The sequence below is a fragment of the Toxotes jaculatrix genome, chromosome 11 (genome assembly GCF_017976425.1).
Source record: "Toxotes jaculatrix isolate fToxJac2 chromosome 11, fToxJac2.pri, whole genome shotgun sequence".
NCBI lineage: Eukaryota > Metazoa > Chordata > Actinopteri > Toxotidae > Toxotes > Toxotes jaculatrix.
In genome coordinates, this window is record NC_054404.1 from 20824354 (window position 1) to 20837610 (window position 13257).

General features: G+C 42.5%; 1 protein-coding gene across 1 annotated transcript; it reads left to right on the forward strand.

Moving 5' to 3' along the window:
* The first annotated feature begins 2649 nt into the window (after positions 1-2649).
* Positions 2650-13085, forward strand: LOC121189805 (L-threonine ammonia-lyase). The gene is made up of 11 exons (XM_041050267.1): positions 2650-3394; positions 5357-5684; positions 6799-6915; positions 7757-7998; positions 9457-9622; positions 10420-10519; positions 10690-10765; positions 11049-11174; positions 11402-11569; positions 11701-11758; positions 12512-13085. Exons 1-11 carry the CDS (start codon positions 2721-2723, stop codon positions 12608-12610), a joined length of 2154 nt encoding a protein of 717 aa, XP_040906201.1. The 5' UTR covers positions 2650-2720; the 3' UTR covers positions 12611-13085.
* The last annotated feature ends 172 nt before the right edge of the window (positions 13086-13257 follow it).

The window sequence follows — 13257 nt, forward strand, 5'->3', positions numbered from 1 at the left end:
TGTAAGGCCCCGCCTGTCATTATGACTGACCAGATGTCCTCACAAGCATAGAAAGATGAAGGAGACCCTCAGTGCTGGGCTTCATCATTAAACATGGGGCTCACTAAACCTCGCTGTTGTTGCCAGGAAGCGAGCTCAGCTCTCTGTACCTGTCTGCCCCCTGGCATACACTGCCTTCCTGTCACTTTTTAAGGCGCTCAGTCTAATTTGGCTGATGTGTGTGTGTGGTTGTGTATGTGAAGTCTGTTATCCCATCAAAAGAAACAAAGCTCCACCCTCTGCTTTTAACACAAGACATGAATTGACCCTTGGTTTCTTTTGACTGGGCCTTAATCCTATTGTAGATTTGCTGTACTTACAGAGACTATTAGCAGAATGACTGAAAGAACTGCTCCAAGTATTAGCTTGAGGTCAGCGTATTCAGTATATGATGTGTGCCTGGTAGATACAACAACTGTGTCCAGTTTACACCTACTTTAGGTCATTTTCTATGGTATTAGGACACCGGGAGACTCTGCCCCTCTGTTTGGCCCAGTTGTCTTTATTGTGTAAGCATAGGAAAAAAATCCTCTCCAAATCTAACCTTGTGCTTGAAATCAACCCAGATTTACAATATGTCCTCTGACAATATGTAAGAGCAAAGGCTTTATAACCTGTTCTAAATCTGGACTTATACTTCTGTGTTGACGGCCTATGTTGTACGAATGGCAGCTGCGTGAGCAGGATCCAAGGTTACTCTGTGGGCTGTGCTGGAGCCTCCTCAGAAAAGTAACTACAGGTTGGCACAAGCAGAGATGCCTTGTGGGGACAGCAGGTCCTGTGACTGGCTGCTTGTGTTTTCCCCTACATGTTTCTGACACTGGTGGAGTTTGTTGAGAGTGAAGACGACATTGAGGATATTAAAGAAAGTCTCAGTAGCAAACCTGCTGCTCACTGCGACCGGTGATGAATAAATGAATGAATGTAAACACAGAGATTGCACAGTGGTAGTCTCTCATTCAGTGATGACAGACGGTGATATAATGTTGTACGTTACCTGGATGTTTCCAGTCGTATTAATCTTTGCAGCAATGAAGGAATGTAAACACAGTTGCTGTGAAGAAGCACAAGCACAGCACGGCCTGATCATCAGTGTTGGGATAGTTACTAGGAAACCGTAATTGATTATTCATTACATATAACTCATTGACAAAATAGTTACATTACTTTACTAATTACTAAAAAGTAATGCATTACTTTTCTTGTTACTTTGATTTAGTTACTCAGCTGTAAACTCAAAGGTGACATTAAACAGCCAATGGTGGGACTCCCCCTTGTGTTGACTATGAATCCAGTTTAAATAACTAAATTCAAATGTGGGGGCAAAAAGCAGGCTGTAGGGGTATTGTACAAACACTGCTTGAGAGGGAAAGTTCAAATCCTGCCCTCTCACCTCAGCACACTTGGTCAGCTGCTGCATGGTACGGATGTGCTTGTCAGGTTAATGGTTTTGGAATGATACCTGATACCTTACTAACACCAATAAAACAAACAATTTAAAATATGTAGCTCAAATAAGCTCAGACTGATTTAATTTTATGACACATGCTCAGATCTGAGATCAGCTTATAGATCTGCAGCATCAGGTCTGGGTGGAATGATACCTGCAGATACTATGAGCGACATAACACAGTCACTACTAAAGATTTTAGAGATTTACCAGAAAACCTGGGAGCATTAGTTCCCTGCACTGTGACTGATACTTGACACTATCTGAGCTGTGCTGAGGCAGTGAACTCCCCCCATTTTAAACTTCATTCACCACACTGCAAATACAGTTTGAGCCACGTCTGTTAAAGGGATTATCTGTGATTATACAGATTCCTGCAGTGATCAGAGTTGGGGCACACTCATTACCTTGAAGAAGTCTGTCCGGTGAACGCTGCCATCACTGTCACTCCTCAGCTCAGATTTGAGGGACACGTTGGAGATCACGGCTGAATAAGGATCTGGACTGCTTACTGAGTGCTGGCAGCAGCCAATTTCCCTTTTCTCCACTCTGCCTAATGTCTGTGTTATCTGTCTGTCTGGCAGCCTCTCTCTCTCCCTCTCTCTCTACTCTAACACTACATGTATAGTTTGTTTGTGATGTTAAAATGTATCTAGGGAAGCTTTACTCTTCTAGAGCAGCATCCTGCTTCACTTTCTTTCAGATGAGCATGGAATCATCTTTTTTCCCCAGATTTTGGTGGTGCAGGAATCAGATCTGGGCACGTTCTGGGCACAAACCTGCTCCTTTACTCTTTTCGGCTTCCCTCACCCCAGAACCCTTCATTTCTGATCCTCCACTCATAGTCGTATCCTCTGTGTGGTTGAGCCTCCAGATCACTGCTCCTCAGATAAACCCTAAGTCCGCATCTATCTCCTTAGACTGTCTGATTAGCACTACGTCACAGAAAGGGGAAGTAATCCCAGTCTGGGCCCAGGAATAGAGCCCTGAGAGGGGCCAGGCCACTGGAGAGATGCTCCAGAGCCACGGTGCATGTGTCTCTGGGTAATCCCTCCTTAAATAGCCCATGGGCAGGGAAAGAGGGAGGGAGCTGGGTCAGGGGACGTTATACCGTGGGAGCAACACCAGTCAGTGTCCTGTTATCCCTCGGACACACCACACCGGCTGGAGCAGGAGAGGGATTCAGAGACAGAGACCTGTTGGACTGTAGGAGGACAGTGCTTCAACCAGGATGAACTTTGCTGCCCAGTTATTCTACTCGAGCTACTTGAGCGAGCGACTTGAGCGTTTGTACTCACCTAGACCTGCACTTAAAGACAGCGAGGAGAATGACCCCTTCTGGCAGAGGTGGGAAATTACAGCAAGTAACCCCGAGGATCCCCCAGACCTCTCCCCTACCCAGATTAGTCCCGTAGTGACAGATTTACTCTCTGCCCAAAGTTCGGAGGTAGGTCCATCTTCCACAGCGTTAGTGCCTCTGTCTTCAGATCCCTGCATTCCTCCTCCACATCCACTTTGTTTGCAGCCTACCCTAACAAACACACCCTCAAAACTTACGCCTCGTCCTCTGCCACCTCCTCCTCACCTTGATCACAAAAGGAAATCAACAAAGCCAACTGTTGGTCCTCCAAATCCACGTTTGGCTGCCGGGGTCCCCAAATCTCGGTTCCACAAACTTCCTCCTGACAGTCCTCTTTCTCCTCAAATGGTTTTACCCCAAACTTCTCCTGCTCCATCTAGGTCCCCAGCAGAAATTGCCTCATCCTCTTCCATTTCCCCATCTTCTTCCTCCTCCTCTTCCTTGGCTCCAGCTTCTTGTAGAGGAAAGCTACTCCCTTCTTTCCATGCCCTGGTAAACTTGCTCCTTCGCTTGGTCCTCTACCTTGTTCTCCTCTTTGTTCCCAGGTAATTATGACAGATTTAGAGAAAGGCCCAGAGAAATCATAATTTTCCACTGGATTAAAGAGATAAACTGTCTGTACTCTACCACTGCTTTGTTAAATATGCATATATAAGAAATTATATCACATCTAAGCTCCTCTGTGTTTGTCTTAGCCTACATCAAATTTCAGGATCTTTGGTCTTAGTATCAAAACCCTGAGGTGCTGCTATTGGTACCTAGAAAGGCTTTAAAAAAACATAAAAAAATGCAAGAAAGTTGTTGAACTTGAGCCTGAATGACAGAAAGACATAGAACTGCATTTATAATGATGCAACATCCACAATCAGGGTCGTACAGTGCCAGGAGACATCTTATTTTCCCAAATGAACACTGTTCCAGTCAGAAAAGGAAGCGGTGCAGCAGCCAGTTAGGGCATTTAGTCTTTAAAAGGACATTAAGAAGCTGAGATAGTGCAATGATGAAAGCCCGATGGGCTGAAATGTCTCCTTTGCTTTTTGCTTTGTCCTCACTTTTCATTTTTTGTACCATTTAAAATGAAAAGACCCCTTTTTTTCACTGTCTCAGCTCTTCATCTCCTCTTTTGAGGAGGCTTTTTGAGGCTTCACACTGGCTGTCGTGTTGCTCTTTCCCCCCTTTGAAGTTGTTTTTGAACTCTGCTTTTGAACCAAAGCACCTTAATCACAGGTGTAGCCTTGGACTCTCCTATTCACAGTCGTGTTGAGAGCACACTCTGCGGCTGAATAACATACTGAACGTCGGACTGACAAGTGGGGCAGAGGGCAGTAATGGACCCAGGGGATGAGGTGAAAGGTCATGGTATTGTTTATGGCAGATCAGGGTGATATAAATAGAATGGGATGTTCTCTGCAGAGTACTGGCAGCACTGAGTTGTTGTTTGGGAAAGCTGCTCCACCTGGTGGCCTTTTGATATTAAATGAGCTCTCTGTAGTGTTATTATATCTCTCTCATCACTGGATTATTCTTTATTTTACTCTTCTTAGTTAAAAAAGTTAGTCAGCTCTGTCTTGGACTACCATGATGCAGCAAACCCCACCTGTCTGGCAGCCACAACATTTAGCTCGTACCGTAGATCCGAATCCGACTGGCCTGGCTCCAGCACACCTTCCTCAAAGTTTCAAACTTAGCTGTTAACCATTTGTGATCTGCTTTAGTGGCTAAGTGACAGGGTTAATCTCCAGTGGGTGTAATCCTATTATTATATTTCTCCTGCGTAGAGGAGCCTCCTGATTATCTGTGTGGTTGGGGAAACAACCAAAAACGAGTCTGATGTTTAATCCATTTTTGTGCAATGTCCTTTGAGTAATAAAAGTAGAGTCAGTACATTTTGGCAAAAAAACTAAACTGTTTAAATGAATTATACTATTTGATTTTATACAATGCCCATTTACTGACCTGTTATAAATCAAGCTGTCCTGCCTTTGGGCCCTAAATTGCCACTTTAATGGTTTGCGTGTCTCCTAAAACGAGGGGCTGAACGACCCAATGAATCATAAGTTGACTTATAGATGTAATCTGTCACAGTGACTGGAAGCTGGGTTGACATGAAAGGTGAATCAATTCATCTTGTGTGAAGGACTGGGGTGTGTGTGTGTGTGTGTGTGTGTGTGGGCACGTGCATGTGCCGTCATGTCAGGGTCGAGGTCAGTTTAATTGAATTTCACTGAGTTCAGAAAGAAGCTTCAAGAAACTGTAAAATTCACTTTAGAAAGCCTCACATGTCAATGGGACTGCTTCAGAGTGACGTCTGAATTACAGTTTGTGTGTAATTTGAATCCTTTGGTGAAGGACATTATACAGAGACTGGTGAATGTAGAGTGGGTTTGTAACAGCTCAGTACAGAGATTTAAGTAGAAAAGTTTTTTTATTAGTAGTATAGTATTTTCAATTCACAATATTGGCTTTGAAAACTAAACTCAGCCTATGTCTCTCATTTTATTCCACAGAGAGGAGCTGCGTCTGGGCCCCAGTCAGCCTGGTTCCTCTTACAAATGCGGTCCCGTCAGTAATGGCACGGCGGGCCGCAGACCCACCCTCATCGAACCAGAGCGGCTGAAGGACTTTGGCGAGGAGGAACTTCTCAATGGGGATGTGAGGGTCCATGACACCAAGGTGACAGGGGGTCCTGAGATCATGCTCATGGACCCCCCGAAAACTAGAAGAGTAAGCGAGTTCAGGGTCGTCCCCAGACCTCCTGTCCAGTACCTCCGCTTTGAGGACATCAGCGCAGCAGCCTTCAGGATCCAGTCAGGGATACAGAAGACACCCTGCACGGTACACTAGCATAGCATGACCACACAATGTGCAGTGATGTGGTGTAAAAGAAAGAGGTGGGTGACCTCTGACCTCTGATAGAAGAGCAAACATCACCTCTGATGGAGCGCTGAATGGAATATAGTAAAAAGTCAGGAGTATTATTTGTTACTGACAAACACATGAACATTCATTTCTATTTTTAATAACAACGAAGCAGAGCATGAGAACTGGAGATTTTAGAGTATGCCCCAAAAATGTTTTAACATCAGGCCTGTCACCATCACGAGAAATATGTAGTCAGAGCAACTCACTGAACAGTTATATATTAAAATATTATTATGTCATGAATATGGAAATATACACTCAGTACACCTATGTTTATATAATATAGTCTACCACAATAGTCCTGTAACAAATCCTATCTTCAAGAAAAGACATAATGCTCAGTTTGTGTTGAAACAGTTTTAGAGAAGTGCTGAGTCAGCTGTGTGGTCACTTGGAAGGCTGCATTATACAGAGAGGTGTTGCTGTTGTTCAACCCACCATTTTGGGCTGCGTATCCAGTAGATTCAGCACAATTCTGATCTAAGCAGCAGATTAAAAACCACCTGAATGAAAATAAGGACAAATATATTTCTTCTTTTACTTCTATTTTACTTCTTTTCTTTTTTTTATGAAAATACATTCAGCTATTTTCATTTTTCTCCCTTTGATGATTCATATGTGTCAGTATTAATATGTATTCCAAATGTTTTCATTCTGTGTAAATTATCTCACCCCTCTTTGTCCTTGGCTGATGCTTTGCACCCTTTCATGCATGCAGGAATACTTTTGTATTTTTCTATTTAATATCTCACAGACGTTCTGTTCTTTTTTCTTTTTAACTGGATTTGTTGTAGTAAGAACACAGTTCTCATGCTGTGATCGTTCACGTCTCCTCAGATAACATTCAGCTCACACTGAGAAGCATTAATTAACTTTTGATTTGCACAGAAAATGTAGATGGGTGAACAAACTAAATTAACAGAGAAGATGAACTGAATTAATAGCTTTTGACCTACGGTGCACTTCGGTTCACTCATTGGATTAAACATAGAGCTGCTCTTAAAATGCACTTTCTTTGTGCGTGCAGTACTCCAGGCTGTCCAAACAGTACGGGATGGAGATCTACCTGAAGAAGGAGCACCTGCACTACACAGGCTCTGTGAAGGAGAGAGGAGTGCTGTACCTGCTGACGTCCCTCACTCAGGTACAACAGGAGAGAGAGAGAGGATGATCCCCTCTGTAAGGTCTGTCAGGTCACAGCGAGAGTGATCTGCTCTCTGTGTGTTCGTGCAGACACGCACGTTAACTGATCACTGCTGACCTTTGGCAATGGACGGTGGCCTGTGAGCTGTACTGTGTGTCTGTGAGTGGGTCAGTCTGATTTCTCTCAGACGACTCAGAGAACCAAGTTTTAAACATTGTCAGCAATGTGAATGAACGACCAGCAAATGTTTTATTTTGGAATTTCGCAAGATAACATTTTTGTTTTGAGCTCATTTGAGCTCCTGGTGAGGACTAGTGGTGATGGATTGGGTGCACTGGTGGAAAAAATGACTTACCGGTACAACTTGTTTATCCTCTTCAGTAAAGACATGTGAGGGCCCTCTTTGTGACAGGAAGCACCGGGAGTCATAGGAAATGTCTGAATTTTGAGAAAAACTACCACTGACACTATTGACTCAAGATAGAGGCTGTCCTAACACACAAATGAATCATGTTGTTGTTAATCGATGATTTATGTATTAATTATGTATGATAATTAGTTATTGATGGTGTTGTTATGTTGGAACACCTCATGTAACGAACCGTATGAATGAACCGTAATGGAGAAGTTAAAGGAATGTGTGTACAAATCTGAACCTTTTCAATATCAACATTCACTTTATTCAGTTCCTGTTTGCAGTAAATGTAGTATGTGTGAACCCAGTGGTGTGGGCACGAAAGAGCCACTTTTGTGTTATAAATACGGAGTTCAGTGTATACTTTGATGCTTGCCATACAAACATATTTGTAAAATATCTTTATATTTATTCATGTCCCTCCAGGAGCAGCAGAGGAAGGGTGTGATCGTGGCCACCGACTGTAACTTCTCCATGGCCGTGGCTCACCATGCAGTGGAGCTGAAGATCCCGGTGTTTGTCATCATGCCGTCGTGCTGCTCCTCATCTCGCCTCAGGATCTACAGAGACTACGGCGCCATGGTGATCTCCTACGGCAGCACGGGTCACGATTCCCAGAACCACGCCCGCCATCTGGCCAAGGAGAACGGATACCTCTATGTGGAAGAGTCAGTCCCACTGATATTGGCCTTGATGGCCTTTACTACTCTTCTCTTGATGGTCATTTTTCAAATTAGAAAACGTATCTATTTATAACTTTCCAGCGTACTTTAACAGTGGGAGTAATTCAACAACACAGTAAAAGAAATGTTCTGTTATAGTGAGTTATTTTGATTTGACAGGCTCATGGTCAGAGTGAATGGTGACCAGCAGCCTCAGTCAGCTCTGCCTCTTCTGGGCTGGTGCGTGACATTGGCACAAGATTGGTGAATTATAGCCTGTTGCATGATTGAGTAATAAATCCTGCACAAATCTGTATACAGGTACTTTTAATTTCACTACTTCTGTTATAATGTACTTTTCACCTGCAACATACAGGAGCAGAGGCTGAAAAGAATTAGAAATCAGTGATTTGCAAAATGTCAGATCAGCCTCTTTCAAAGCAACTATTTTACGCATACATGCCGTCTCTCTACCTGCCAAGCTCACCAATCAGAAGCGGCATTTGCTGCTCGTGGACAGGTCGCGCTAACTCAATCAGTGTAACCTGCAGCACGTGCTGCTTAATTAGTGAAATGGCTTCAGCTGGACCAGAAGCCGAGTTACGGGATTTAATCCCCCCAAAAAACAGCACGTCGGTTATTTGGGAGTATTTCGGGTTTGAGGCTGCAGACGTGCGACAGAAACAGGTACTGTGCAAATGTTGTAGCGCTAAAGTTGCAACATCCAGCGGAAACACAACCAATTTGTACCGACACTTGAAAAATCACCACAGGCGTTAGCTTGACGAAAAAGTCCGGTGAAAAGTCTCGCGAAAATATGCCATTGGTCAAGGACTTCATAGAATGTATATGCATGTTTTTTTTTTAAATACCTTTGAAATCAATTCTTAACTTTAGTTTTAATTCTTGCATTAGAGCAATGGCATGTAACGTTTTAATGGCATGATGTAGTTTTCTGTCATGTTTGTAAATGTTACTGTACATTGTGAGTATTGCACTGAAGCTTGTTTTGAAGAAAATCGTGAATCAAATCAATGTCTGTCAGAAAAATCGAAGTTAGATCTTTTCCTAAAATCGTTCAGCCCTGGTCTGTACCCAGACACTTAACTGAGCTAATATGCAAAATACCTCATCCCTTTAATTACACCTGTGCTTTTCCTGTTATGACAACTGCTACTGCCTGAAATGTCTGTGTCTCAGTAAAGGTTTAGACAAGTCAAAATTTCTGCTATGAAACAGGTTTATTCTCTAATCAGAGCTGCAGGGTCCCTTCACTATAAACAGTGATTACAGTTTATAGTAAACATGAAAAGAAACATAGTACACATGCAACATACAAGAACAGTAACCAAGAAAAGTATAAATCCACTTTAACAGTGGTGTAATAAGAAGACTCATAACGTCTGCTCTGCAGCTCTTCACCTCGTCTGTCTGTCTTTTCTTTCTCCCTTTCCTGATGTCCAGAGATGAAAGTGCAGTGTACCTGGCAGGACTGGGAACTGTGGGCATGGAAATCTATGAGCAAGTGCCCAAACTGGATGCAGTGGTCATTCCTGCTGCTGGACAGTACGGCCTACTGGCTGGAACCGCTGCAGCCCTCAAGCACCTCAACTCACGGATTCTTGTCATAGTAGGTTGATGTTTGATTTTAGTGATTAACAGAAGCAGAGTTCATGACTATATGAATATAGTCACTATACTGTGAACTACAACACCTATAATGTATAAGGTGAGCTGATTTGTAGCCTCTGTCTCACAATGTTGGGATTGTTGGTGCTGTTTTAAAATGAGGTCACATTTCTCTTACACCCTCGTGTCTTCTTGCAATGATGAGATTGCTCCTTGCCACCTACAGTACATCTCTCTGATGCTGATCCAGGCATGTTTCTCCTCCTGCTTGGATTTCCTTAACAAGATAAATGTATTTGAAGTGTTTTCCCTTGTTCCACTGTCTGCCCATATCTGTTACCCTGAGAGCTTTAGCTCTGTTTACACTGGAGGAACAGAACAGCCCTCTCCTTCTATTTTCAATCATAGATAAATATCTGTGTGTACAGTAAAGCATAGATGATCCCGTTTTTGTTGTAGTGATCATACAAATGTTTCACATTTACGTTGGTATTGAACATGTAGTTCATGGAATTACCATGGGCAGGATGTTGCACATGTACGTACTTCTGAACCACAAATGTCATTTATCATAAAAGGTAAAGTGCAGATGAGGGAGCATAGGCTGACAGACATTATTGAATGAATGGATTGGAGCGTCATATTTTAGCCAAGCTAGCGGCTCCATAGACACTTTGGTTTATGTTTAAATACCTGTGAAACTGATGACTAAAGCCGCACTCATTTAGTAATATGAAATATTCCAATTAAAACTAATTAATTAATGACTGTTCTAACTGAATGGACTTCTTTCAACAGGGAGTTGAACCAGAAGGTTTCCCTCTGCTGTTACAGTCTCTGAAAACAGACAGTCCAGTCAAAGACATGCACAGCAACCCTAATAAGAAACTCTATGGAGGTGAGATCGGTGCAAAGTTATCAGTCTCCCCTGGCTGCAGACATGCACCACAGAACTATCATGAATATACATCATCACTATCTGCACATTTTCCCTGTTGGATGCTCACTTTTTTTTCCATTACTCTCCCACAGTAACTGAACATATGTTGATCTTCTGTCTGTTCTCAGATCTTATGGAGCGTTCGCTCGGTGTGAACACCTTCCAACTGGCAAAGAAACTCGTAGATAAAGTCATCTCTGTCAGGTACTGCTTCATCAGAGCACACTGACATTTCAAGCTTCATTTTATAGGTTTTACTTTGAGGAATCCACTGAGACAAATAAATATGTGTTGAATTGATGATGGTTTACTGCTGTGATCCATCTTTATGTTTTTGGCATTTCATTTCAGAAGCTGACTTGATTATTTTTGCTCTGAAATCATCTCATATCAGATGTCATTTTAAAAACGAATGAGCTGTTAAAATCCTCTGTTATTGGAATTTATTTGTCAAAGCTTTTCTCTTCCTGTCACCTCTGGCTCACAGGGAGGAGGACTCTCTGGTGGCGATGCTGCGGTTTCAGGAGTTTGAACGCTCCACTGTGGACACAGAGGGAGCCATGGGACTGGCTGCCATCTTGGCCGGACAACTTCCAGAGTTGAGAGGCAAAAAGTGAGTCAGACTTGTTAATATTGGCAACATTGGCACGTCTCTGGACCTCATTTGAAAATTCACTTGTGGAAAAAGCCCTTGTATCATTTCAAACCTATTTCTAACTCTGAAGGCTGAGACTTTTTTCCTAAGGCCTGAAAAGCTCACATTTTGGCAACACAGCTATGTCAGTGGTGCTAATCCATTTGGCTGCAGATAAAACAAGACTCCCTCTGTTTCTGCTGCAGGGTCGCTGTAGTGGTGAGCAGTGCAAACATGGAGCTGGAGCTGGTGAGGCAGTGTGTTGACCGAGCCCTGGTGCTGGACGACCGGGTCAGTAAGTTCTCTGTGCAGCTGGGAGAATGGCCGGGAGACATGGCCAAGCTGCTCGATGTCCTCTCCAGGGAAGACGTCAGGTAGAGTCAGCACCCATCCATTTAAATGTCTTTTGTCCTGGTGCTTCATGCTGCTAAAGTCCAATCTGTTTTATGTTTAATGTCCTTTGGTTCCACTTTTAATACTTTGCCCTTTGTCTTCTTCCTCCTAGGTTGTTGGATGTCTGCCATCGGAGACACGGGGACAAGTCAGACCTCTTCAAGGCAAAGGTAGGCGGCTAATCTTTCCTCTTCCACTCATTCTGCTTCCTCCTCCGCTCATCTACTTTTCCTCCATTGCCATGGAGCTCCTGGCTTGGAGTTGGCAGTGAGTTGGCGTGACTTAGCCAAAAATACAAATAAAGGAAAATTAAGTGTTTTTTATGCTGTTTTTGTAGATTGTGTATCCAGAAGGAACCTTGTTTACGTTGCAAAAAATATTCCCACCACTTTGTACTGAGGCACCCATCATGTGGTTATAACTAATGATTTTAGGAAAAGGATTTAAGGAAAAGCTGTGTTCATAAGCATCAAAACACACCGTTGCTCAGTTCTATGCAGTCAGGAGTTTTGCTGTTTAAGTTTAAGTACTTGTGCTTCTGTAAAATACAGTTTAGTGTTTACCATTATCCTGTCAGTGTGACAGTGCAGAGAAACTTCGCTCATTAATCTACTTGAACCAACTGTTTTCTCTTCACACTAGAGGAGTGGCTGTGTTCTGTGTTTGAAAAACTTAATGAAACTGTTAAATCGCATTAGAAACAATTTGAATTACTTCATTATCTCCTGGCTCTGCATTATTACCTCTGCAATCTACACACACAAATTGGCTCCATACTGTTTATTCACCACCAGAGTCAAAGGTGGTGGTGGAGGTAAGGTGCTGCGTAATGAACTGGCAACACACTTAGTGCCCTAATTCTAGAGCGTGTGAGTGTGAGATATCAGAGGGCTAATTGTATGTGTTTGTGTGTGTGTTAACAGGTGGAGTGTGTAGTGGAAACCAGGGATAAGACACAGAGCGCTCAGCTGCGCAAGACACTGAGTGAGCGCTACCCTTCTATAAACTGGCTGGACCGGTGATCACAACATCACAAACATCAAAAACTATATTTACAATAGAAAAAAAGAGAGGAAATGACTTATAAAGTGTGAGATGACTCACAAACACATCCTATAACATACATTACTGTCATTAATGAACTGTATTAAATAAAACTCATTAAGAAAATGGCTGTTCAGGAAAAATTAAGACAAAAAGCCTTGAGATTATAGAGCAAATACTATTCATTTTACTTCTATTACTTATGCTGCTGTTTTTCTTTAACCAGGGCTCCCTGTAATTAGAAGGAAGTGGTTAGACTGCATTCAGAGGATGAATATAGTTCTTATAGGTCACCACTAATCACAGAGCATGAATCATCCACTGAGGATGCAGCCTTAGTCCTGTAGTGGTCTCATTCTGAAGTACTCACCCTACAGCTCCCTGAAACAAGACATCTATTTTTCAATCCATATTTTTAAACTGTTGTATATATTTCTGTATTTATACTGTCTTGAGGTGGTAGTCAATCCAAGTAAACATGTCAATAAATAAAACTGGACAAACTCTTTCACCCACCCTGATTTTTTTAAAATTTATTATTGTTTAAATTATTTTTAATTAAGTAATTATTATTTTTTAAAATATTTATTGTGATGGTTGAAAGAAGGCAGAGGGGAAATTTGGA